The sequence below is a fragment of the Bos grunniens genome, chromosome 11 (genome assembly GCF_055505025.1).
Source record: "Bos grunniens cultivar Pamir isolate PY7600 chromosome 11, Bosgru_T2T1.0, whole genome shotgun sequence".
NCBI lineage: Eukaryota > Metazoa > Chordata > Mammalia > Artiodactyla > Bovidae > Bos > Bos grunniens.
The window spans coordinates 103,668,675-103,695,941 of record NC_141175.1 but is presented as its reverse complement, the minus strand read 5'-3'; the positions used below and the strand labels follow the sequence as shown (position 1 = coordinate 103,695,941).

The 27,267-nt window shown below is 41.9% G+C and overlaps 1 protein-coding gene across 1 annotated transcript in view; it reads right to left on the bottom strand.

The window, feature by feature from the left end:
- Positions 1-27,258, bottom strand: part of COA5 (cytochrome c oxidase assembly factor 5) — a 34,044-nt gene extending 6,786 nt beyond the window's left edge. The window contains exon 1 of the mRNA XM_086328079.1: positions 27,088-27,258. Coding sequence (XP_086184205.1) covers positions 27,088-27,186 — 99 coding nt within the window. The 5' untranslated portion in view covers positions 27,187-27,258. The remainder of the gene's footprint in view (positions 1-27,087) is intronic.
- Between the last annotated feature and the right edge of the window lie 9 nt (positions 27,259-27,267).

The window sequence follows — 27,267 nt, the reverse complement described above, 5'->3', positions numbered from 1 at the left end:
CTAACCACGTCTTCCTGGGATCCTGGATGGTTCCCATCTGCCGGCAGTGTCACAGCCTGAGACCAGCTCCCCTGAGGAAATGCACAGCCCACTGGGACTGTGCCCTCACAGTGCACCCGGGAGCCTGAGCAGCTTGGACTTGGGAGGCACATGCTGCCTTGCGCTGTGGCAGCCCCCGTGTGGTCCATCCACTGCAAGTGCTCCCCACACACGAGTGTTTTGTTAGCAGTGCCCCTCCCCCTCCAAAGCACAGCTGAGCAAGTGCACCCAAATTAGTGGGCATTTTCACCCTCTCATGTCAGGGCAGAAATTAGACACTGAAGAGAGACCTGCAAACAGAGGAGGCCAACCTAAGCAATGAAAAGGAGGGGGGACCGCTCCAGAACCGGCAGGTGCAACAGATTAAAACCCTGCAGTTAAGCTGCGACGGTACATTTGAGGGGCAACCGCAGACTTTGAGAACAAGCACGAGCTGGAACAAGGGAAAATCTGACACTGAACTGACCCCACACTACCCACAACAGCTCCAGAGACATTTCTGATATGTTTTTCTTGTTATTATTTTTAAAGTTTTTGTTAGTTTTTAAATTCCTTTTAATTTGTTATTATTATTTTATCTTTTTTTCCCTCTTTTTTCCCCTTCCTTTGCTTTTCCCCCTCATATTGTCCTAATATGCTTCTTTAGTACTCCTTTAACTTTTTAATAGCCTACTTATATCTTTCTTTAAAAAAACTTACTTTTTAAATAAATTCCACATTGTTTATTTTTATGTTTGACTCTGGCTTTTTGTATATTGTACTTTTGAGAGTCTAATTTTTACTTTAGTTTTTTAACTTTTGCTTTTTGGGCTCTTGTTATTAATTTTGTATCTTTAAGAGTCTGATTTTCAGTATCCATTTTCACTTAGGGATTTCATTACTGGCTTGATTGGTCCCTTCCCTTTTGACTCTCCCTTTTCTCCTGATCACCTCTATCTGCTTTCTCCCTCTTCTCTTTTCTGTATAACTCTGTGAATCTCTTTGTTTCCGGCTGTGGAGAGTTGTTTCACCATTAACCTAGTGGTTTTATCTTCTGTGCTGTGTGGTTGGAATCTTGATGCTACTCTAAAAGGTGGGGACCGAAACCCAGAGGCAGGAGGCTCAACTCCAGAACTTTGGACCATAACAAAACTCCTGACCCCGGGGAACATTAATAGATAAAGGCCTATCCCAAAACCTCCATACTACACTGAGATCAAGCTCCACCCAAGAGCCAGCAACCTCCAGTGCAAGACACCCCACACTAATCCTCCAGCAAAGCAGGAACACAACACTGAACATTAAAAAAATGAGAAGGCTGCCCAAAGGTATACCAAACCCATAAACTCACTACTGGACACTGTACTGCCCTCCAGAGAGACAACATCCAGCTCCATTCACCAGGAAACAGACACAAGTTCCCCAACCAGGAGACCTTCACAAGCCACTGGGCCAACCCAACCCACAGGCAGCAGACTCCACAATTGAGAGGAACTATGCCCCTCCAGCATGCAGAAATCAGACCGTAAACACAGCACACTAAATAAAATGAAAAGGCAAAGAAATACCCAGCAGGTCAAAGAATATGAAAAAAACCACCAAACCAAACCAAAGATGAAGAAATAGGAAGTCTACCTGAAAAAGAATTCAGAATGATGATAGTAAAGATGATACAAAATCTTGAAAACAAAATGGAGATACAGATGAACAGACTAGAGACACAGATTGAGAAGACGTAAGAAATGTTTAACAAGCACCTAGAAGGAATAAAGAACAGCCAATCAGTAATGAACAATGTAATAACTGAGATGAAAAATACTCTGGAGGGAACCAACAATAAAGTAATTGAGGCAGAAGAAAGGATAAGTGAGCTGGCGGATAGAATGGTATAAATGAATGAAACAGCGCAAAAAAAGAACAAAGACTAGAAAGAAATGAGGACAGCCACAGAGACCTCTGGGACAATGTTAAGTGCCCCAACATTCAAATCATAGGCATTCCAGAAGACAATAAAAGGAAAGGATATGATAAAGTACTGGAGATAACAGTCGAAAACTTACCTAAAATGGGGAAGGAAATAGCCACCCAAGTCCAAGAACAGAGTCTCATACAGGATAAACCCAAGGAGAAACACACCAAGACACATAGTAATCAAACTAACAAAAATTAAACACAAATAATAAATGTTAAAAGCAGCAAGGGAAAAGCAACAAATAACACACAAGGGGATCCTCATAAGGATAGCAATCGATCTTTCAACAGGAACTCTGCAGGCCAGAAACAAATGGCAGGATATATTTAAGTGATGAAAGGAAAAAGCAACCAAGATTACTCGACCCAACAAAGATCTCAGTCAGATTTAAAGAAGAAATCAAAAGCTTTACAGACAAGCAAAAGCTAACAGAATTCAGCATCACCAAATCAGCACTTCAACAAATGCTAAAAGATTTTCTCTTGACAGGAAACATGGAAAAGGTTTATAAAACAATAAACTAAATGGTAATGGGATCATGCTTATCAATAATTACCGTAAACATACATAGGTTAAATGCTCCAACCAAAGACAAAGACTGGCCAAATGGATACAAAAACAAGACCCCTATATAATGCTGCCTACAAGAGACCCACCTCAAACCAAGGGACACATACAGACTGAAAGTGAGGGGATGGAAAAGATATCTCATGCAAATGGAGACCAAAAGAAAGCTGGAGTAGCAATTCTCATATCAGATAAAATACTTCAAAATAAAAACTGTTATAAGAGATGCGGGGAGCGAGCTCCGCCCACGGCAAAGGTCATGAGGAAGGAGGCTTGGCATACGCAAAGGCAGGATCAAGCCTCAGGAGTCTCCCTGGAAATTCTCGAGCATCTACCCCCAAAACCAGAGTCTGCCTACTTTCTGCTTTGTGCTCTCACCTACACCTCTGACTTTACGGGGGGCTATCCCCCACTACCTCTCTCTGAAAAAAGAGTTAGCTTACAGCTCCAGTTAATAATTCCTGGGTGTGACAGTGTTTCAACCTACAAACTCCTTTGGAAATCCTCTAGCCTGCCAGAATAGGTTTTTCCGGCCACATGTGATTGTTCAGAGCCTCCCAACTGTGAGAGGCAGGAGATGTTCTAAACTGTCTAAACACAGATTCCTTTGAGTAGTTAAAAGATTGATTAGAAATTGTATTGGTGAAGGGTTTTTCACTTATTGGGCCAAGGACCCTTGAGTTAATTCTTTTCTTGATTGAGCCCACCTCACCTTTGCCCTATAGGAATGCAGCTTTGTCCAATGCTTGTTTAGAGGCTGGTGCCTGACTTTGGAATAATCACCTTTAGAGAAAGATAAGTTTCTTAAAATGTTAACAGACCTCCTGGCCAGAAGATGATGTAATTCACCTGAACTTTTGCATATGATAAGTTTGAAAGCCTGGGTTCGATTAGGACCGGGAGCTGCTGTCCTTGCATGACTCCACCCCTTCCCCCATTATCCTCTATGCACAATTTAAGGCAATTATAAATATATATGCACCCAACATAGGAACATCTCAATACATAAGGCAAATTCTAACAACTATTAAAGGGAAACTGACAGTAACACAAAAATATTGGGGGGCTTTAATATCCCACTCACACCAACGGACAGATCATCCAGACAGAAAATTAACAAGCTTAAATGATACATTGGACCACACAGACCTAATTGATCTGCAAACATTTCACCCCAAAACAATGGATTCCACTTTTTTCTCAAATGTGTATGGAACATTCTCCAGGACAGATCACATCTTGGGCCACAAATCAAGCCTTGGTGAGTATTAAAAAACTGAAATCATTTCAAGAACTTTTTCTGATCATAATACTGTAAGATTAGATATCAACTACAGGAAAAAAAAACTGTAAGAAAACACAAACATATGGAGGCTAAACAACACGCTTCTGAGTTACCAACAGATCACTGAAGAAATGAAAAAGGAAGTCAAAATATGCATAGGAACAAATGACAATGAAAACACAACAACCCAGGACTATGGACTCTACAGTAAAGCAGTGCTAAGAGGGAGGTTCACAGCAATACAAGCCTGCCTCAAGAAACAAGAGAAAATCAAACAAACCACCTAACCTTATACCTAAAGCAACTAGAAAAAGAACAATAAAAACCCAAAGTCAGCAGAAGGGAAGAAATCATAAAAATCAGCAGAAATAAATGAAAAAGATATTGAGAAGATAAACCAAACAGACAAACTGTTAGCCAAACACATCAAGATACAAAAGAGGGAGATGACTCAAACCAATAAAATTAGAAATGAAAATGGAGAAATTACAACAGACAACACACAGATACAAACAAACATAAACTACTATGAGCAACTGTATGCCAATAAAATGGACAACTTGGAAGAAATGAACAAATTCTTGGAAAAGTATAACCTTCCAAAACTCAACCAGGAAGAAACAGAAATTCACAAGCATGGAAAACAGAACTATAATCAAAAATCTTCCAACAAACAAAAGCCCAGGACCAGATGGTTTCATGGGTGAATTCTGCCAAAAATTTCAAGAAGAGCTAATACCTATCCTACTCAAACTCTTCCAGAAAATTGCAGAGGAAGGAAAACTTCCAAACTCATCCTACAAGGGCACATGAATCACTCTGATAGCAGAATCAGATGAAGATGCCACATGCACAAAAAGTAAACTACAGGCCAATATCACTGATGAACACAGATGCAAAAATCCTCAGCAGATTCTGGCAAACAGAATCCAATGACATATTAAAAAGATAATACATCATGATCAAGTGGGCTTTAGTCCAAGGATGTAAGAACTCTTCAATATTCACAAATCAATTGATGTGATACACCATATCAACAAATTGAAAGATAAAAACCATATGATTATTTCCACAGATGCAGAGAAAGCCTTTTACAAAATTCAAAACTCATTTATGATAAAAAATTCTCCAGAAAGTAGGCATAGAAGGGACATACCTCAAGATAATAAAAGCCACATACAACAAACCCACAGCAAACATTATCTTCAATGGCTAAAACTTCAAAGCATTTCCTCGAAAATCAGGAACAAGACAAGGGTGCCCACTCTCACTACTGCTACTCAACATAGCTTTGGAAATCCTAGCCACAGCAATCAGAGAAGAAAAAGAAGTAAAAGGAATCCAGGATGGAAAAGTAGAAGTAAATGTCTCACACAGATGACGTGATTCTCTACACAGAAAACCCCAAAGATGCCAGCAGGAAATAACTAGAGCTAATCAATGAGTGTAGTAAATTCAAAAGATATAAAATGAATACACAGAAATCCCTTGCATTCCTATATACCAACAATGAAAACAGAAAGAAAAATTAAGGAAACAATCCCATTCACCATTGCAATGAAAAGAATAAAATATTTAGACATACAGACACTGTAAAACACTGATGAAAAAAATCAAAGATAACACAAATAGACGGAGAAATACCACGTTCTTGGATTGGAAGAATTGATATAGTGAAAATGAATATACTACCCAAAGCAATCTATAGAGTCAATGCAATCCCTATCAATCTACCAATGGTATTTTTCACAAAATTAAAACCAATAATTTCACAATTTGTATGAGCTACAAAAGATCCAAAATAGCCAAAGCAATCTTGAGAAAGAAGAATGGAACCAGAATCAACTTTCCCAACTTCAGACTATACTACAAAGCTACAGTCATCAAGACAGTACTGGCACAAAGACAGAAATACAGATCAACGGAACAAAATAGAAAGTTCAGAGATATATCCATACCTATGGACACCCTATCTTTGACAAAGGAAGCAAAAATATACAATGGAGAAAAGACAGTCTCTTCAACCAGTGGTGCTGGGAAGACTGGTCAGCTGTGCTTAGAAGAATGACACTAGGACGGGTGCTACCACCACACACAAAAATAAACCCAAGATGGACTGAAGGCCTAGATGCAAGACCGGCAACTATACAACTCGCAGACAAAAACAGAACACTCTCTGACTCACCTCCCAGAGTAATGGAAATAAAAAAATGAACAAACAAATGGGACCTAATTAAACGTAAAACCTTTTGCACAATGAAGGAGACTATGAACAAGGTGAAAAGACAGCCCTCAGAATGGGAGAAAGCAACAGCAAATGAAACAACTGACACAGGACTAGTCTCCAAAATATATTTAGCAGCTCAATACGAGAAAAATGAACAACCCAATCAGAAAGTGGGCAGAAGACCTAAACAGACGTTTCTCCAAGAAGACATACAGATGGCTAGTAAACACATGAAAAGATGCTTGACATTTCTCATCATTAGAGAACTGCAAATCAAAAACACAATGAGGTATTATCTCACACTGGTCGGAATGGCTATCATCAAAAAGTCTACAAACAATAAATGCTGTAGAGGATATGGAGAAAAGGGAACCCTCTTACACTGTTGGTGGAGAACAGTGTGGAGATTCCTCAAAAGCCAAGAACAGAATTGCCATGCAACCCAGCAATCTCACTGCTGGGCATAAACCCCAAGGAAACCAGAACTGAAGGAGACACAAGTACCCCAGTGTTCACTGCAGCACTGTTTACAATAGCTAAGACATGGAAGCAACCTAGATGTCCATTGGCAGATGAATATATAGGAAGTTGTAGTACATATACACAATGGAATATTACTCAGTTATAAAAACTAATGCATTTGAGTCAGTTCTAATGAGGTGGATGAAGCTGGAGTCGATCATACAGAGTGAAGTATATCAGAAAGAGACAAATACTGTATATTAACACATATATATGGCATTTAGAAAGATGGTACCAACAATCCTACCTGCAGGGCAACAAAGGAGAAAGATGTAAAGAACAGACTTTTGGACTCAGTGGGAGAAGGCGAGAATGGGATGACTTGAGAGAATAGCATTGAAACGTACATATCACCATATGTAAAACAGAGGACTAGTGCAAGTTTGATGCACGAAGCAGAGCACCCAAAGCTGGCGCTCTGGGACACCTAGAGGGACAGGGTGGGGAGGGAGGTGAGAAGGGGATTCAGGATGGGGCGGACATATGTATGTCTATGGCCAATTCATGTTGATGTATGGCAAAAACCATCACAATACTGTAATTATCCTCCAATTAAAATAAATTAATTTTTTAAAAATAAAAACATAAGAAGCAAAGAACAAACAAACAAAAGCTAGAGGAGGTGATGGAATTCCAGCTGAGCTATTTAAAATCTTAAAAGATGATGCTATTAAAGTGCTGCACTCAATATGTCAGCAAACTTGGAAAACTCAGCAATGGGCAAAGGATGGGGAAAGATCAGTTTTCATTCCAATCCCAAAGAAAGGCAATGACAAAAAATGTTCAAACTACCAAGCAACTGCACTCAATTCACTAGCTAGTAAGGCTATGCTCAAAATCCTTCAAGCTAGGCTTCAGCACTACATGAACCGAGAACTTCAAGATGTACAAGCTGGGTTTAGAAAAGGAACCAGAGATCAAACTGCCAACATTCATTGGATCATAAAGCAAGGGGATTCCAGAAAAACATCTACTTCTGCTTCACTGACTATGATAAACCTTTGACTGTGTGGATCACAACAAACTGTGGAAAATTATTAAAGTGACGGGAATACCAAATCCCCTTACCTGTCTTCTGCTGTCTCCTAAGAAACCTGTATGCAGGTCAGGAAGCAACAGCTAGAACCAGCCAAAGGGAGAAAAAGATGGCGGAGGCGGAGGTGGACGTGGAGTGCATCTCTCTCCATGGACACATCAGGAACGCACCTTCAGACACAGAAGCGTGTGCAGAGCACCAGCTGAGAGTGGGCAGGAGTGCCCGCCAGTGGGAAAGATACACAGAACCACGCAAAACTCGGCGGGACGAAGGAAGGAAGGGGAACAGGAGAGTTAGGAGAGTTAGCAGGACTGGACCTGCCCTCGGTGGGTGGGGGAACCGAAGCAAGGGTCTGATCCCCACACGGGACAACTCTTTGGGTCAGAGGAGAAACATTTGATGCTGAGAGTGAAGCAGCTGATCTGTGACAGTCTAAATGGAATGAGAATCGCACAGACAATCCTTGCTGCAGCTATACACATCCCAGACAGGTCTCCTAGAAGGCTCAGTGGCTGGGAGCTGGAGCACAGGGATTGTAGAGCAATTCCAGGGCGAGGATTTCTGTTGACTGTGGGGAGACAGCCCGAGGGGAGATGAGGAGATTGTGGTGGGAAAAGCCTGTGGAGGAAAACCAGACACTGAGGGAACGCAATAAGCTCAGTCATGTGTAGGGGATGGAGCCATCACCATAGCATCTCTCTCGCCACATGCCAACACCAGTAGCTGAACAAGAGAGACACTGGCCCTTCAAGCTCTTGACTCAGGAAACAAGGGAGGGAAGTCCCTTTATGTGCCAGGGGAATCCCTTTATGTGCCTGACTTGAGGAGCTACAGAAAAGGACCCAAGCCAGGGAGCCCTCTAAGATGACCCACATGCAGAGGTGGAGATAAAACCCAACTGAAACCAGGGCACCATGGCTAAGGAAGAGGACCCAAAACCTTCCCACTAGCTGTACAAACTGTGGATTAAATCCATACAATCAACTACGCAGACTCTGTATCTATAGAATATATAAAAGGACTTTGAGAACTCTCACAAAAGAAAATGCATGTGCGTTCTGACAGCTGTGGCCATTAGAGGCAAGAACACATAGGAGTAGGACCAGATTAGAGTCTGAGCTGCCCCCACAGCAGACCCAGACACCAGCCCAGTGCTGGAGTGCATTCTAGGGAGGCAAGGAGGACTGTGACTCCCAACAAGGGAAAGGATGCTGACGGCAGAGACTCAAGAAAGACATTTATTATTCTTATATTTTGACTGTTCTGTGGTTACTTCTGGATTTTTTTTTCTTTTTCATCTGCTGTTGTATCTTTTGACTTTATTAGCACTATTAAATCTATTTAGCTTTATAAACTTTTTTAAATCACACTTTTTATTTCTGTTACATACTTCTGCCTCTACATTGGCCTTTCATGGTTCTGTGGGGTTTTCTTTTCTCTTCTTTTATTTCCTATCCTTTTCCTTTCTTTACTTTCAGCTTTTAAATTTTAAAATACTACTATTTTTTCCTACACGTATTCCTTTGTTTGCTTTTCCTACTGTTCTTTTCCCACTGCGGTTAATCTTTAATATGTCTTCTTCGTCTACCTCTATTTAACCCTGCATTTCTATTCTCTTTCTTTTTCTCACCGTATGTGTTTGTTTTGTTTTTGTTGCTTTATTCCCCAGTTGGCACCTTGCTTTAGTTTCGTTTTCCAGTTTGTGCTTTAGGTTAGTTTTGTTCTTAACTGATGGATATTATTTCTGGTTTTCTCTGTTCACGGGTCAATCCATTGTACTTTATTTTTTTTTTGGACCGTTTGGCTTTGCTTATGGGTGTATATTTATGTACGTATATTCCATTATTTTAGTTATCAACTGCCTGATTATGTAACTGACATTTGTCTGTGGTGTGTCTTTTGTTTTTCGTTTTTGTGTTATTTGTTTTAATCTCATTTAATGTCATAACAAACTACCTGTGGAATCTCCATTCCCATCAAGTGATCAAGCCCTGAGCCTTTGGAGTGGGAGCGCTGACTCCAAGACCCTAGACTACCAGAGAACTTGTGACCCTAGGGAGTATCAAATAATGAACCTCCACAAAGCTACCACGTATATACAAGACCCAGCATCACCCAACTGCCAACAGAACCCTGGGCAGGACACCTCATCCAAACAACAAACAAGACAAAAACACAAACCCAATCATCAGCAGACAGAACTATCATCTCACTCAGCCCTGCCAGGGGGTAGGGGGGACAACTCACTCCCTCTACCAGAACACAAGCACATGCCACACCCTGCACAAAACTTATACAAACCACCAGACCGACCTCAGGAGGGCAGAAACCGAGAGGAAGAAAGAACTCAACCTCCAAGTCTCAGAAACAGACACCTCAGACACAATAAGTTAAAAAAAAAAAAAGAAAGAAAATAAGAAAGAGAAATACTGTGTAAATGAAAAAACAACCTAGAAACACACAAGTCCAAATAAATGAACAGGAAGTAGGCAAACTACCTGAAAAAGAATTCAGGATAATGACAGTAAAGATGATCCAAACCTCAAAAGTAAAATACAGAAAATGCAAGAATCAATTAACAAAGACCTAGAAGAAATAAAGAATCAACATACAGAAACAAACAACACAATTAACTGAAATTAAAAATCCTCCAGAAGGAATCAATAGCAGAATACCTGAGCCGGAAGGACAGCCAAGTGACCTGGAAGATAGAAGGGTGGAAATAACTGCCAAAGGGCAGAATAAAGTAAAAGGAATGAAAATAATTGAGGATAGTCTCAGAGACCGCTGGGACAATATTAAACACACCAACATTCGAATTACAGGGATTCCAGAAGAAGAAAAGAAAAAGGAAGGGTATGAGAAAATTTTTTAAGAGAGTCTAGTTGAAAATTTCCCCAACATGGAAGACAAAATAATCAATCAAGTCCAAGAAATGCAAGAGTTCCATTCAGGATAAAAGGAGAAACACACCAAGACAGATTCTAATCAAACTAACAAAGATTAAACACAAAGAAAGAATGTTTAAAGCAGCAAGGGAAAAGCAACAAGTAACATACAAAGGAAATCCCACACCTTTAACAGCTGATCTTTCAGCAGAAAATCTGCAGTCCAAAAGTGATATATTTAAAGTACTGAAAGGGAAAAATCTACAACCAAGATTACTCTACCCAACAAGGATCTCATTCAAAATTGATAGCAAAATCAAAAACCTTACAGACAAGGAAAAGTTAAGATAATTTAGTACCACCAAACCAACATTACAACAAATGTTAAAAGGACTTATATAGACAGGAAGTACAAGAGAAGAAAAAGATCTACAAAAACAAACCCCAAACAATTAAGAAAATGGCAGTTAGAATGTATATATCAATAATTACTTGGAACATAAATGGATTAAATGCTCCTAGCAAAAGACACAGACTGGCTGAATGGATACATTCAAGACCATATATATGCTGCCTACAAGAAACCCACTTCAGACCCAAACACACATACAACTGAAAGGAAGAGGATCGAAAAATATACTCCATGCAAATGGAAATCAAAAGAAAGCTAGGGAAGCAATCCTCGTATCAGACAAAACAGACCTAAAAGTAAAGAATATTGCAAGAGATAAGAAAGGACACTACATAATGATCAAGGTATCAATCCAAAAGGAAGACATAAAAATTGTAAATATCTATGCACCCAATATAGGAGCACCTCAATACATAAGACAAACACAAATAGACATAAAAGGAGAAACTGACAGTAACACATAACAGTAGGAGACTTTAACACCCCACTTACACCAATGGACAGATCATTAAACCGGAAAATTAATAAGGAAACACAAGCCTTAAATGACATATTAGACCAGGTCGATCTCATTGATATCTTCAGGACATTCCATTCAAATGCAGAAGAATACACTTTCTTCTCAAGTGCACACGGAGCATTCTCCAGGATAGACCACATCTTGGGTCACAAGTCAAGCCTCAGTAAATTTAAGACTAGATATCAATTACAAGAAAATAACTAAAAACACAAACACATGGAGAGTAAACAATACATTTCTAAATAATGAACAGGTTACTGAAGAAATCAAAAGGCAAATAAAAAAACTCCTAGAAACAAATGACAATAAAAACATGGTAACTCAAAACCTATGGGATGCAGCAAAAGCAGTTCTAAGAGGGAAGTTTATACAATACACCCCTACCTCGAGAAACAAGAAAAACATTGAACAGACAACTTAACTTTACACCTAAAACTGGAAACAGAAAAAGAACAACAACAAAAACCAAAATTAGCAGAAGGAAAGAAATCATAAAGATCAGAGCAGAAATAAATGAAGAAGAAATTTAAGAAAAAATAGTAAAGATGAATAAAACTAAAAGCTGGTTCTTCGAGAAGATAAACAAAATTGATAAACCTTCAGCCGGACTCATCAAGAAAAAAAGAGGAATCAAATCAACAAAATGAGAAAAGAAGAAGGAGAGGTTACAACAGACAACGCAGAAATACAAAGGATTATAAAACACTATTATGAGTAACTATATGGCAATAAAATGGACAACCTGGACGAAATGGACAGGTTTTTAGAAAAGTTTAATCTTACAAGATTGAACCAGGAAGAAATACAAATTATGAACCACCCAATTACAAGCACTGAAATCAAAATTGTGATCAAAAACCTCTCAAAAAACAAAAGCCCATAGCCAGATGCTTTCACAGGTGAATTCTATCAAACATTTAGACAAGAGCTAATGCCTATCCTTCTAAAACTCTTTCAAAAAACTGCAAAGGAAGGAACATATCCAAAAATATTCTACGAGGCCACCATCACCCTGATACTAAAACCAGGCAAAGACAACATAAAAAAAAGAAAATTATAGGCCAATATAACTGATGAACATAGATGCAACACTCCTCAACAAATCTCTAGGAAACAGAATTCAATAACACATTAAAACGCTCATACACCATGATCAAGTCGGGTTTATTCCAGGGATGCAAGGATTCTTCAATATATGCAAATAAATGTGATACACCATATTAACAAACTGAAAAATAAAAACCATATGATAATCTCAATAGATGCAGAAAAGGCCTTTGATAAAATTCAGCACCCATTTATGATAAAAACTCTTCACAAAATGGGCAGAGAAGAACCTACCTCAACTTAGTAAAGGCCATATATGATAAGCCCATGCTAAGTTGCTTCAGTCGTGTCCGACTCTGTGCAACCCCATAGACGGCAGCCCGCCAGGCTCCACTGTCCCTGGGATTCTCCAGGCAAGAGCACTGGAGTGGCTTAAGCCCATAGCAAACATTATTCTCAATGGTGAAACACAGAAAGCATTCCAAGATCAGTAACAAAACAAGGGGTTCCACTCTTACCACTACTATTCAACATAGTTTTAGAAGTCCTATCAATGACAATCAGAGAAAAAAAAAAGAAATAAAGGGAATTCAGATCGGAAGAGAAGAAATAAAACTCACTGTTTGCAGATGACATGATACTACTATATGCAGAAAACCCTGAAGATACTATCAGAAAATTACTAGAGCTAATCAGTGAATTTAGTAAAGTCAAAGGATACAAAATCAATACACAGAAATCACTTGCTTTCCCCTATACTAACAACAACAAAAAAAATCAGAAAGAGAAATTAAGGACTCAATATCATTCACCACTACAACAAAAAGAATAAAATATCTAGGAATAAACGTACCTAAGGAGACAAATGGAGAAGGAAATGGCAACCCACTCCAGTGTTCTTGCCTGGAGAATCCCAGGGACAGAGGAGCCTGGTGGGCTGCCGTCTATGGGGTTGCACAGAGTCAGACACGACCGAAGCGACTTAGCAGCAGCAGCAGGAGACAAAAGAACTGCGTACGGAAAATTATAAGACACCGATGAAAGAAACGAGATGACATAAACAGATGGAGAGACAGTCCATGTTCCTGGGTTGGAAGAGTCAATATTGTGAAAATGACTACACTACCAAATGCAATCTACAGATTCAACACAATCCCTATCAAAACACCAATGGTATTTTTCACAGAACTAGAACAAAAAATATCACAATTCATATGGAAACACAAAAGACCCCAAATAGCCAAGGCAGTCTTAAGAAAAATGAAAGGACCTGGAGGAATCAACCTTCCGCACTTCAGAATATACTACAAAGCTAAGACAGTATGGTACTGGCACAAAAACAGAAATACAGACCAATGAAACAAGACAGAGAGCCCAGAGATTAAACCCATGCACCTATGGGTACCTTATTTTTGACAAAGGAGGCAAGAATATACAATGGGGCAAAGACAGCCTCTTCAATAAATGGTGCTGGGAAAACTGGACAGCTACATGTAAAAGAATGAAATTAGAACACTTCCTAACACCAAACACAAAGATAAACTCAAAATGGATTAAAGACCCAAATGTAAGATCAGAATCTATACAACTCTTAGAGGAAAACATAGGCAGAACACTCGATGACATAAACCAAAACAAGATCCTCTGACCCACCTCCTAGAGTAATGGAAATAAAAACCAAAACAAGTGGGATCTAATGAATCTTAAAAGCTTTTTCACAGCAAAGGAAACTATAAACAGGTGAAAAGACAACCCTTAGAAAGGGAGAAAGCAATAGCAAATCAAACAACTGACAAAGGATTAATTTCCAAAATATACAAGCAGCTCATACAACTCAATGCCAGAAAAACAAACAACCCAATCAAAAAGTGGGGAAAAGACCTAAACAGACATTTCTCCAAAGACATACAGATGACTAACAAACACATGAAAAGATGCTCAACATCACTCATTATTAGAGAGATGCAAATCAAAACCACAATGAGATATTACCTCATACTAGTCAGAATGGCCATCATCCAAAAGTCTATAAACAATAAATTCTGGAAAGGGTGTGGAGAAAAGGGAAGCCTCATGCACTGCTGGTGGGAATGTAAATTGATACAGCCACTATCGAAGATGGTATAGAGTCCTTAACAAACGAGGAATAGAACCAATGTATGACCCAGCAATCCCACTACTAGACATACACTCTAAGGAAACCAAAACTGAAAAAGACACCAACGTGTGTGTGCCCCAGCGTTCCCTGCAGCACTATTTACAATAACTAGAACATGGAAGCAACCTAGATGTCCACAGACAGATGACTGGGTAAAGACGCTGTGGTACATATACACAACGGAGTATTATTCAGCCGTAAAAACACACATATCTGAGTCAGTTCTGAGGTGGATGAAACTAGGGCCTATTATACAGAGTGAAGTTAAGTCAGAAACACAAGGCTATGGTTTTTCGTGTGGTCATGTATGGATGTGAGAGTTGGACTGTGAAGAAAGCTGAGTGCCAAAGAATTGATGCTTTTGAACTGTGGTGTTGGAGAAGACTCTTGAGAGTCCCTTGGACTGCAAGGAGATCCAACCAGTCCATTCTGAAGGAGATCAGCCCTGGGATTTCTTTGGAAGGAATGATGCTAAAGCTGAAACTCCAGTACTTTGGCCACCTCATGCGAAGAGTTGACTCATTGGAAAAGACTCTGATGCTGGGAGGGATTGGGGGCAGGAGGAGAAGGGGACGACAGAGGATGAGACGGCTGGATGGCATCACTGACTCGATGGACGTGAGTCTGAGTGAACTCCGGGAGTTGGTGATGGACAGGGAGGCCTGGCGTGCTGCGATTCATGGGGTCGCAAAGAGTCGGACACGACTGAGTGACTGAACTGAACTGAAGTGAAGGCATATATATGGAATCTAGAAAGATGATACCGATTAACTTATTTACAGGGCAGCAATGGAAAAACAGACATAGAGAACAGACTTATGGACACAAGGCGTGGGGAGAGGAAGGAGAGGGTGAGATGTATGGAGAGAGTAACATGGAAACTTACATTACCATATGTACAATAGAATGCCAACAGTAATTTGCTATATGACTCAGGGAACTCAAACAGGGATTCTGTAACAGCCTAGAGGGGTGGGATGGGGAGGGAAATGGCAGGAAGGTTCAAGAGGGTGGGGACATATGTATACCTATGGCTGATTCATGTTGATATTTGGCAGAAAACAACAAAATTCTGTAAAGCAATTATACTTCAATTAAAAAATAAATTAAAAAAAAACAGAACTGGACATGGAACAACACACTGGTTCAAAATTGGTTAAGGAATACAACAAGGCTGTATACTGTCACTCTGTTTATTTAACTTCTATGCACAGTACATCATACGAAATGCCAGGCTGAATGAAGCACAAGCTGGAATCAAGATTGCTAGGAGAAATATCAACAATTTCAGATATACAGATGATACCACTCTAGGGAGAAAGTGAAGAGGAACTAAAGAGCCTCTTGATTAGGGTGAAAGAGGAGAATGAAAAAGCTGGCTTAAAACTCAACATTCGAAAAACTAAGATCATGGCATCCAGTCCCATTCAGTTCAGTTCAGTCGCGTCCGACTCTTTGCGACCTCATGAATTACAGCACGCCAGGCCTCCCTGTCCTTCACCAACTCCCGGAGTTCACCCAGACTCACGTCCATCGAGTCAGTGATGCCATCCAGCCGTCTCATCCTGTTGTCCCCATCTCCTCCTGCCCCCAATCCCTCCCAGCATCAGAGTCTTTTCCAATGAGTCAACTCTTCCCATGAGGTGGCCAAAGTACTGGAGTTTCAGCTTTAGCATCATTCCCTCCAAAGAAATCCCAGGGCTGATCTCCTTCAGAATGGACTGGTTGGATCTCCTTGCAGTCCAAGGGACTCTCAAGAGTCTTCTCCAACACCACAGTTCAAAAGCATCAATTCTTCGGCGCTCAGCCTTCTTCACAGTCCAACTCTCACATCCATACATGACCACAGGAAAAACCATAGCCTTGACTAGACGGACCTTTGCTGGCAAAGTAATGTCTCTGCTTATGAATATGCTATCTAGGTTGGTCATAACTTTCCTTCCAAGGAGTAAGCGTCTTTTAATTTCATGGCTGCAGTCACCATCTTCAGTGATTTTGGAGCCCCCCAAAATAAAGTCTGATACTGTTTCCACTGTTTCCCCATCTATTTCCCATGAAGTGATGGGACCAGATGCCATGATCTTCGTTTTCTGAATGTTGAGCTTTAAGCCAACTTTTTCACTGTCCACTTTCACTTTCATCAAGAGGCTTTTTAGTTCCTCTTCACTTTCTGCCATAAGGGTGGTGTCATCTGCATATCTGAGGTGATTGATATTTCTCCCAGCAATCTTGATTCCAGCTTGTGTTTCTTCCAGTCCAGTGTTTCTCATGATGTACTCTGCATATAAGTTAAATAAGCAGGGTGACAATATACAGCCTTGACGTACTCCTTTTCCTATTTGGAACCAGTCTGTTGTTCCATGTCCAGTTCTAACTGTTGCTTCCTGACCTGCATACAGATTTCTCAAGAGGCAGGTCAGGTGGTCTGGTATTCCCATCTCTTGAAGAATTTTCCACAGTTTCTTGTGATCCACACAGTCAAAGGCTTTGGCATAGTCAATAAAGCAGAAATAGGTGTTTTTCTGGAACTCTCTTGCTTTTTCTATGGTCCAGCGGATGTTGGCAATTTGATCTCTAGTTCCTCTGACTTTTCTAAAACCAGCTTGAACATCTGGAAGTTCACGGTTCACATATTGATGAAGCCTGGCTTGGAGAATTTTGACCATTACTTTACTAGCCTGTGAGATGAGTGCAACTGTGCGGTAGTTTGAGCATTCTTTGGCATTGCCTTTCTTTGGGATTGGAATGAAAACTGACCTTTTCCAGTCCTGTGGCCACTGCTGAGTTTTCCAAATTTGCTGGCATATTGAGTGCAGCACTTTCACAGCATCATCTTTCAGGATTTGAAATAGCTCAACTGGAATTCCATCACCTCCACTAGCTTTGTTCGTAGTGATGCTTTCTAAGGCCCACTTGACTTCACATTCCAGGATGTCTGGCTCTAGGTCAGTGATCACACCATCGTGATTATCTGGGTCATGAAGATCTTTTTTGTACAGTTCTTCTGTGTATTCTTGCCACCTCTTCTTAATATCTTCTGCTTCTGGTAGGTCCATACCATTTCTGTCCTTTATTGAGTCCATCTTTGCATGAAATGTTCCCTTGGTATATCTAATTTTCTTGAAGAGATCTCTAGTCTTTCCCATTCTGTTGTTTTTATTACTTCAAGGCAAATAGATTGGGGAAAAGTGGAAGCAGTGACAGACTTTATTTTCTTGGGCTCCAAAATCACTGTGGACAGTGACTGCAGCCATGAAGATGCTTGCTCCTTGGAAGAAAAGCTATGACAAACCTAGACAGCATATTAAAAAGCAGAGAGATCACTTTGCTGACAAAGGTCCATATAGCCAAAGCTATGGTTTTTCTAGTAATGTACAGATGTGAGAGCTGGACCACAGAAGGCTGAGCATGGAAGAATTGATCCTTTCAAACTGTGATGCTAGAGAAGACTCTTGAGAGCACTTGGACTGCAAGATCAAACCAGTCAATCCTAAAGGAAATCAACCCTGAACAGTCATTGGAAGGACTGGTGCTGAAGCTGAAGCTCTAATACTTTGGCCACCTGATGTGAACAGCCAATTCACTGGAAAGGACCCTGATGCTGGGAAAGACTGAAGGCAATAGAAGGGGTGGCAGAGGATGAGATGGTTGGATGGCATCACCAACTCAATGGACATGAATCTAAGCAAAATCTGCGAGACAGGGGAAGAGAATAGAGCCTGGTATGCTGCAATCCATGGGGTCAGAAAGGACTGTGATTGAACAACAACAAATGTGGGATATAAATTCTAAAACAACATGTTCATTACCTTAAAATATTTTGAACAAATATTCAGCCATAAATTGAACACAAAGGCACTTAAACATATGGGACACACGGAAGCACCTACAGAAAGTATATTTTACAATTTAGAGAGGCAAGACTAAAATTTTACTTTAAAATTTCACTACTTTAAAATTTCTTTTTGAATGCCATACCCTGTAATTTTTCTAGTAACTAAACACCCATAAGGACTACTCTATTAAAAAAAAAAAAAAAATCAGAACTGCCCCAGATCGGTTTAGCAGGAGGTTAAAAGTAAATACAAGCTATTCCTGCCAGGGTTTCCCTGGTGCCAATGTAGGAGACAAGGGTTCCATCCCTGGTCCGGGAAGACCGCACATGCCGAGAAGCAACTAAGCCGTGCACAACTACTGAAGCCCGTGTCCCAAAGCCCACATGTCACAACTTCTGAAGCCCAACCAGTCTAAAGCTAGTGCATCCAGAGAGTAGCCCCTGCTCGCCACAACTAGAGAAAAGCCCACATAGCAACGAAGACTCAGCACAGCCAAAAATAAATAAATACAATTATTTTTAAAAAAGATATCCCTGTTTACATGAGCCTCCAATAGCAGGTAGGAGGTGTACTCATGCTAGTGCTCCCTGCACTGTGAGCAAGCCACACAGCATGAGGGGGCGGTGCTGAGGGGAGCAGGGGGCGGTGACAGAGGGGAGCAGGGGGAGGTGCTGAGGGGAGCAGGGGGCGGTGACAGAGGGGAGCAGGGGGCGGTGCTGAGGGGAGCAGGGGCGGTGCTGAGGGGAGCAGGGGGCGGTGCTGAGGGGAGCAGGGGGCGGTGCTGAGGGGGCTCCATTTCCCGGGAGCATGATGTATGCAACACCATCTGGAAAAAGGAGACTGAACTTGGATTTTCTGAATCACATGAGGTTTAATGACATTAAACTGTCAATTCATGAGGGGAAAAAATTCAAAACCTAACATCTTATTACTATTAAAAAAATAACAAGTAAATAAAACATGTACTGCTTATAAACATTAGCTTCATGAATTACTTGACAATATACAGGAAGATCACGGAATCTTCCTCATCAAAGAGAGTTCCAATGCAAAATGAGTCAAGCATATATGTCTGAGAATAAAAATGATTCTGTTCGATGTTAACTTTAAAAGCCCAAACAGCTACAATTAGGTGCTCTAAAAACTGAACAGCTTTAGTGCCAGTTCTCAACACTTCAGAAAAATGTTAATAAGGCTGGCTGGAGTACTACTTAAGTAGAAACACCTGGTATTTAAATTGTGCCTGCGCCTCCATCATCAGGGATTTCCCCTCAAGCAGATTTTTGACACCACAACCCCACCACTACAGTCACTCCCCAAAACCTTTATTTTGCAAGTGCCAGTCACACTCCTAGTTTTCTCTGTGAAAAAAAGCTACAGGATACATCTATGGCATTCCTGATGCCAAGAATTTTGGCCACATTCCAGTCTTCATGGCTGCTTGGACCTAGATTTGAATGGTCATTTACTGGGTTGTCCAAAAAGTTCATTCAGGTTTTGTAATAGAATGGTATGGAAAAACCTGGATCAAGCTCTTGGCCAATTCAATAAATACCACAGTGAACCTCAAAAGTGAACCAGAACAGAGCAGTAAGCTTCTCTGCACTGTTCCTCCTTCAGACTCTGTAATGAGGCTGCAAACACGAACAATGTGCAGAGAGAGAAAGGACTACAATTATACAAAAGACTGTAATCTATAAACTGACGCTTCCTTAAAATGTATTTAAGATGCCATCTTTTTCACAAGCTTTCAACCCATACTGCCAACTGCCTAGTGGGAAGATCCATCTAGCTAAAACACCTAGGAGAGAAATGTTACTTCATCTTCCTCCAACCCCTTAACAATCACTCTTTTATGGCTGAGCTGGATTAACCAGCCATTTTGCAGCTGGGCAGCATCATGTGACTAAGTTCTAGCCAACGGAATATGTAGGGCACTGGAAAGTCAAACTTCTGAGTTGGTCCTTAAGGGAAAGTGGCTTGCCCACTCTCCCACTCACTCCACCAATGTCACCAGGCTTGACGACGTGGCAGCATGGCATTCTCAGACCATGAGTGTGAGAGTAACATCCTATCTCTCATCACAGCACCCAACCCCACAGATCAACAGTGTTTAGATCCATGAAAGGCAGGATCAAACTAGACCCCAATTACAGGCACAAGAGCAAAAAAGAGAATTCTCTATGGTATTTTAAGCCAGTGTTATTCCTGTCTCTGTAACATTTACCTGAATCTATAAACTAATTAATACACTCCCACGCTTATTTGCCTTCTGAGGTCAAGATTGGTGACTCCCAAACATGGCTGTGTCCAAAAGCCAAGCTGGGACACTTTTAATTTATAAGGGAGACAGAGAGCAGTGGAATCTGTACTTTTAAGGGCTCCATCCCCAACACCAGGTGATTCTGATAAAAAGCCAGCAATCAGGAAGCTGTTAACAGAGACACAAGGGAGATAACTTGTAGTTGAGTTTCCTGGGCACAGTTTTCAACCTTTTTGATCTCCCAGGAATCATAAAATCCTAAGAAGTTTATCTGAAAGATGCCTTTTGAATCTGCTTTTTCCTGTGTCTCTTCTCCAGCCCCACTGGAGTTTACATCCTTAGCATCATTACCTGGCATTTCTCTGAGCCCCTACAGTTGCTGGACTCTCTCACTGCAGCCCCAAAACTAAATATTTTATGTTGAATTCTTCCCTAAAGTGAGGTCCAGAAGTTTTTCAGGTGGGGCTCACTATCTGTCAAAAGACTGGGTTAACTTCCTTACTCAAGGAGCAGAGAAATCAAGAACCTTATCATGAATGTGGCTGCCACACAAAGCAGGCATTTCCCTTGGTCTGAGTGCCCATGGGGAGGGCTGGAGCTGCAGTGACGCCAGGGGAAGGGAGGGCAACCTGCTGGGTGTGCATGACTCACTATTGCCCCTTTCCAGTCCCGCTGAAGTGACCGTTCAGGATGAATTTAACACAAACTGCAAATGCACTTCCATTTAAGAGACTGTTTATAAATACAATGACACGTTCTCCTAGTTGACCACATTCAGCAACAAAAAGGCCGTGTACTCAATGGGGGCAAGGAGCGTCTGTGCCTCACATCCTGGTCATTCTCTCTGCCTACAGCTTTCCAGCTTCCCAGAGGTCATTTATCTGTGTCCTGCAATCAGACTTGGCACTCAACTGTTTGCTAAATCAACCCATCACTGCAAAAACCAATTCAGGGTTCTCCTTATCACCAGTGTCCTCTTCCACTTCCAAAGTTTCTTTCCTCAGTCCTACTCTGCGCCCAAGCCCCTCACTCTGACACACCAGGGCCATCGTCCATGGCAACCTTTCTCTCCTCCTCCAGCCCAGCTTCTGGGTGGCCCTCCCACATCTCCCTGATTTTTCTGTACATGCTGTTGTTTCAGAGTCTCCCCACAGCCACCACAGCCTCCACTCCTTTACTTCATCAACTGCTGCTGCTGCTAAGTCACTTCAGTCGTGTCCGACTCTGTGCGACCCCACAGACGGCAGCCCACCGTCTCTGGGGAGCCATAGACAGGCTCTCCCGTCCCTGGGGTTCTCCAGGCAAGAACACTGGAGTGGGTTGCCACTGCCTTCTCCATCATCAACTACTACTCAACCTTTAAGACTCAGAGCAAAGGTCACCTCCTCTGGTGAGAAGTTTCCAAACTCTCAAGCAAAATAAGCTGCACTTGGGCACCCAAGGCACTTTGCTCCTCTACTCATTGAACAAGTATTTACCAAAGCTCACCCAGTCCTTCCTTGTAGCTCAGCTGGTAAAGAATCTGCCGGCAACATGGGAGACCTGGGTTTGATCCCTGGGTTGGGAATATCCCCTGGAGAAGGGAAAGGCTCCAGTACTCTGGCCTGGAGAATTCCATGGACTGTACAGTCCATGGGGTCGCAAAGAGTCAGACACGACTCAGCAACTTTCACTTCACACAGCCCCTGTCAACACCAGTGAACCAAATGTAAATCATCAATTAGCAGAAACACCAATATCGCCAATATCATTGATGTCCATATTTGGGTAGTTGTCTTTCCTTTGAAATAAGGGCAACTTTCTGAAATTACATCTCCAGATGCAAGAATAACCACAAGCAACTTGCTGCAGGGTTGGCAGCACTTGAGTGCAGCAGTGTGTACCTGGGACCTTTGTACAAAGGAGGTCGCCATTATCTTCATTACCTCCACCATAGTTTGGCCTCAGGTCAAATGACATGGAACACAGACCCGATTATCAACAGAAAATTGAGTTAAAGACTTATTGAGCACGGCCCCGCCCATCAGAACAAGACTCAGTTTCCCCCTCAGTCAATCTCTCCCATCAGGAAGCTCCCATAAGCCTCTTACCCTTCTCCATCAGAGGGCAGACAGAAAGAAAACCACAATCACAGAACACGAACCAATCTAATCACATGGACCACAGCCTTGTCTAACTCAATGAAACTATGAGCCATGCCGTGTAGGGCCACCCAAGATGGACGGGTCATGGTGGAGAGTTATGACAAAATGTGGTCCACTGGAGAAGAGACTGGCAAACCACTTCAGTATTCTTGCTTTGAGAACTCCATGAACAGTATGAAAAGGCAAAAAGATAGGACACTGAAAGATGAACTCCCAGGTCGGTAGGTGCTCAATATGCTACTGGAGATCAGTGGAGAACTAACTCCAGAAAGAATGAAGAGATGGAGCCAAAGCAAAAACAACACCCAGTTGTGGATGTGACTAGCGATAGAAGCAAGGTTTGATGCTATAAAGAGCAATACTGTACAGGAACCGGAATGTTAGGTCCATGAATCAAGGCAAACTGCAAGTGGTTAAACAGGAGATGGCAAGAGTGAACATTGACATTTTAGGAATCAGCGAACTAAAATGGACTGGAACGGGTGAGTTTAACTCAGATGACCATTATATCTACTACTGTGGGCAAGAATCCCTTGGAAGAAATGGAGTAGCCATCACAGTCAACAAGAGTCCAAAATGCAGTACTTGGGTGCAATCTCAAAAACAACAGAATGATCTGTTTCCAAGGCAAACCATTCAATATCACAGTAATCCAAGTCTATGCCCCAACGAGTAACGCTGAAGAAGCTGAAGTTGAGCAGTTCTATGAAGACATACAAGACTTTCTAGAACTAACACTCAAAAAAGATGTCCTTTTCATTAAAGGGGATTGGAATGCAAAAGTAGGAAGTCAAGAAACACCTGGAGTAACAGGCAAATTTGGCCTTGGAGTACAAAATGAAGCAGGCAAAGGCTAATAGAGTTTTGCCAAGAGAACGCACTGGTCATAGCGAACACCCTCTTTGGTCATAGTGAACACCCTCTTCCAACAACACAAGAGAAGATTCTACACATGGACATCACCAGATGGTCAACACCAAAATCAGATTGATTATATTCTTTGCAGCCAAAGATGGAGAAGCTCTAACAAGACTTCTGACTCTAGCAAGTCAGCAAAAACAAGACTGGGAGCTGACTGTGGCTCAGATCATGAACTGCTTATTGCCCAATTCAGACTTAAATCGAAGAAAGTAGGGAAAACCACTAGACCATTCAGGTATGACCTAAATCAAATCCCTAACGATTATACAGTGGAAGTGACATATAGATTCAAAGGATTCAATCTGATAGAGTGCCTGAAGAACTATGGACGGAGGTTTGTGACACTGTACAGGACGCAGTGATCAAGACCATACCCAAGAAAAAGAAATGCAAAAAAGCAAAATGGTTGTCGGAGGAGGGCTTAAAAATAGCTGTGAAGAGAAGAGAAGCAAAGGACAAAGGAGAAAAGGAAAGACATATCCATTTGAATGCAGAGTTCCAAAGAATATCAAGGAGAGATAAGAAAGCTTTCCTCAATGATCAGTGCAAAGAAATAAGAGGAAAACAATAGAATGGGAAAGACTAGAGATCTCTTCAAGAAAGTTAGGGATACCAAGAGAACATTTCATGCAAAGATGGACTCAATATTAAGGACAGAAATGGTATGGATCTAACAGAAGCAGATAAGAATACACAGAACTATACAAAAAAGATCTTCACAACCCAGATAATCACGATGGTGTGATCCCTCACCTAGAGCTGCTGCTGCTGCTAAATCGCTTCAGTCGTGTCCAACTCTTAGTGACCCCATGGACTGCAGCCTACTAGACTCCTCCGTCCATGGGATTTTCCAGGCAAGAGTACTGGAGTGGGGTGCCGTTGCCATCTCCTAGAGCTAGACATCCTAAAATGGGAAGTCAAGTGGGCCTTAGGAGGCATCACTACAAACAAAGTTAGTGGAGGGGATGGAATTCCAGTTGAGCTATTTCAAATCCTAAAAGATGATGCTGTGAAAGTGCTGCACTCAATATGCCAGCAAACTTGGAAAACTCAACAGTGGCCATAGGACTGGAAAAGGTCAGATTTCATTCCAATCCCAAAAAAAGGCAATGACAAAGAATGCTGAAATTACCGCACAATTATACTCATCTCACACGCTAGCAAAGTAATGCTCAAAATTCTCCAAGCCAGGCTTCAATAGTACGTGAACCGTGAACTTTCTTATGTTCAAGCTGGATTTAGGAAATGCAGAGATCAAGCTGCCAACATCTGTTTGATCATGGAAAAATGAGAGTTCCAGACAAACATCTACTTCTGCTTTACTGACTACGCCAAAGCCTTTGACTGTGTGGATCACAATAAACTGTGGAAAATTCTAAACAGATGGGAACACCAGACCATCTGACCTGCCTCCTGAGAAACCTGTATGCAGGTCAAGAACAAGTGAGAACTGGCCTTGGAACAACAGACTGGTTCCAAATCAAAAAAGGAGTACATCAAGGCTGTATATTGTCATCCTGCTTATTTAACTTCTATGCACAATATATCATGAGAAATGCTGGACTGGATGAAGCACAAGCTGGAATCAGGATTGCTTGGACAAACAGCAATAACCTTAGATATGCAGATGACACCACACTTATGGAAGAAAGCAAAGAACCAAAGAGCCTGTTGAAGAAAGTGAAAGAGGAGATTGAAAAAGTTGGCTTAAAGCTCAACATTCAGAAAACGAAGGTCATGGCATCTGGTCCCATCACTTCATGGCAAATAGATGGGAAACAATGGAAACAGTGACAGATTTTATTTTGGGGGCTCCAAAATCACTGCAGATGGTGACTGCAGCCATGAAATTAAAAGATGCTTGCTCCTTAGAAGAAAAGTTATGACCAACCTAGACAGGATATTAAAAAGCAGAAACATTACTTTGGTAATGGTAACTAAAGGTCCATCTAATAATAGTTCTGGTTTTTTCAGTAGTCATGTATGGATGTGAGAGCGGGACTATAAAGAAAGCTGAGCACCAAAGAATTGATGCTTTTGAACTGTGGTGTTGGAGAAGACCCTTGAGAGCCCTTTGGACAGCAAGGAGATCCAACCAGTCTATCCTGAAGGAAATCAGTCCTGAATATTCACTGGAAGGACTGATGCTGAAGCTGATAATCCAATACTTTGGCCACCTGATGCGAATAACTGGCTCACTGGAAAAGACCCTGATGCTGGGAAAAATTGAAGGCAGGAGAAGGGGACGACAGAGGATGAGATGGTTGGATGGCATCACCAACTCAATGGACATGAGTCTGAGTAAACTCCGGGAGCTGGTGATAGGGAAGCCTGGAGTGCTTCAGTCCGTGGGGTTGCAAAGAGTCGGACACGACTGAGCGACTGAACTGAACTGAAGGGCAGAATCCAGGTTTGCCAGTCGACTTTGAACTTCACTGGGCTTCCCAGGTGGCGCTAGTGGTAAAGAACTCAGTTGCCAACGCAGGAGACACAAAAGACACGGGTTCGATCCCAGGTCGGGAAGATCCCCTGGAGGCGGGCACGACAACTAACTCCAGTATTCCTGCCTGGACCATCCCATGGACAGAGGAGCTTAGAGGGTAGGGTCTACAGGGTCGCAAAAAGTAGGAAACGACTAAGGCACGTGTGATATCAGATTGGCTCCAGAGAAGACCTGTGACTGTACTGAGGGAAAGATAGCAAATTCCTGTCTCCCATCACAGCACCTAAAACCACAAGTTCAACGGTAGGGGGCGCAAGATACAAAGTGTGAAAATAAAAAAGCTGCCTCTTTGACAGCTTATCCTGGAATACACAGAACTCAGCAACAAGTTCAGACCAGCACAAAGTAAATACAGCATCTATTCAGCCAGAACTGAACTGAGAAAGGAGGTTTCACGAGGCAACATAGTATGCCAGGTTCATGTAATTATCTGCGAATTTACTGGTTCTCATTTTCGAGGGCTCCAGAAACCTGTGATACTCTCCTATATGCCACCAGAACCCAGCAAAGCAGCAGCATTTCGTGTTTCAGGACTCGAGATGGTTTAAACTTTACAAAAACCCAAAGGGGCAGCACCGTTCTCTCCAATTTCACTATTGGGAAGTCAGGTTCCAACAGTGGACTCGCCCAAGTTCATTAAGTTGGTGGACACCTAAGACCGCGAACTCGGAGGCACGACTCAGCCACCACTGGGGCCCGCTAGGGACCCTCCGCCAGCCTCGCCTCCCCGCTTCGGGCCTCGGTCATCCGAGCGCCAGGCCGCGCTACCTTGAGCACGCAGTCAGACTGCAGCAGACACAAGCCCAGATCCTCCTTCACGCCCGCGCACGCGCCGCCCTCAGGCTTGTCCTCGTAATACCGGGGCATGACTGCGCCTCCAGCTGGCCGCGGCCTCCACCCTCTCCTTCCGAGATGGCCCAGACTCCTCAGGACGCCAGTGACGCTGCG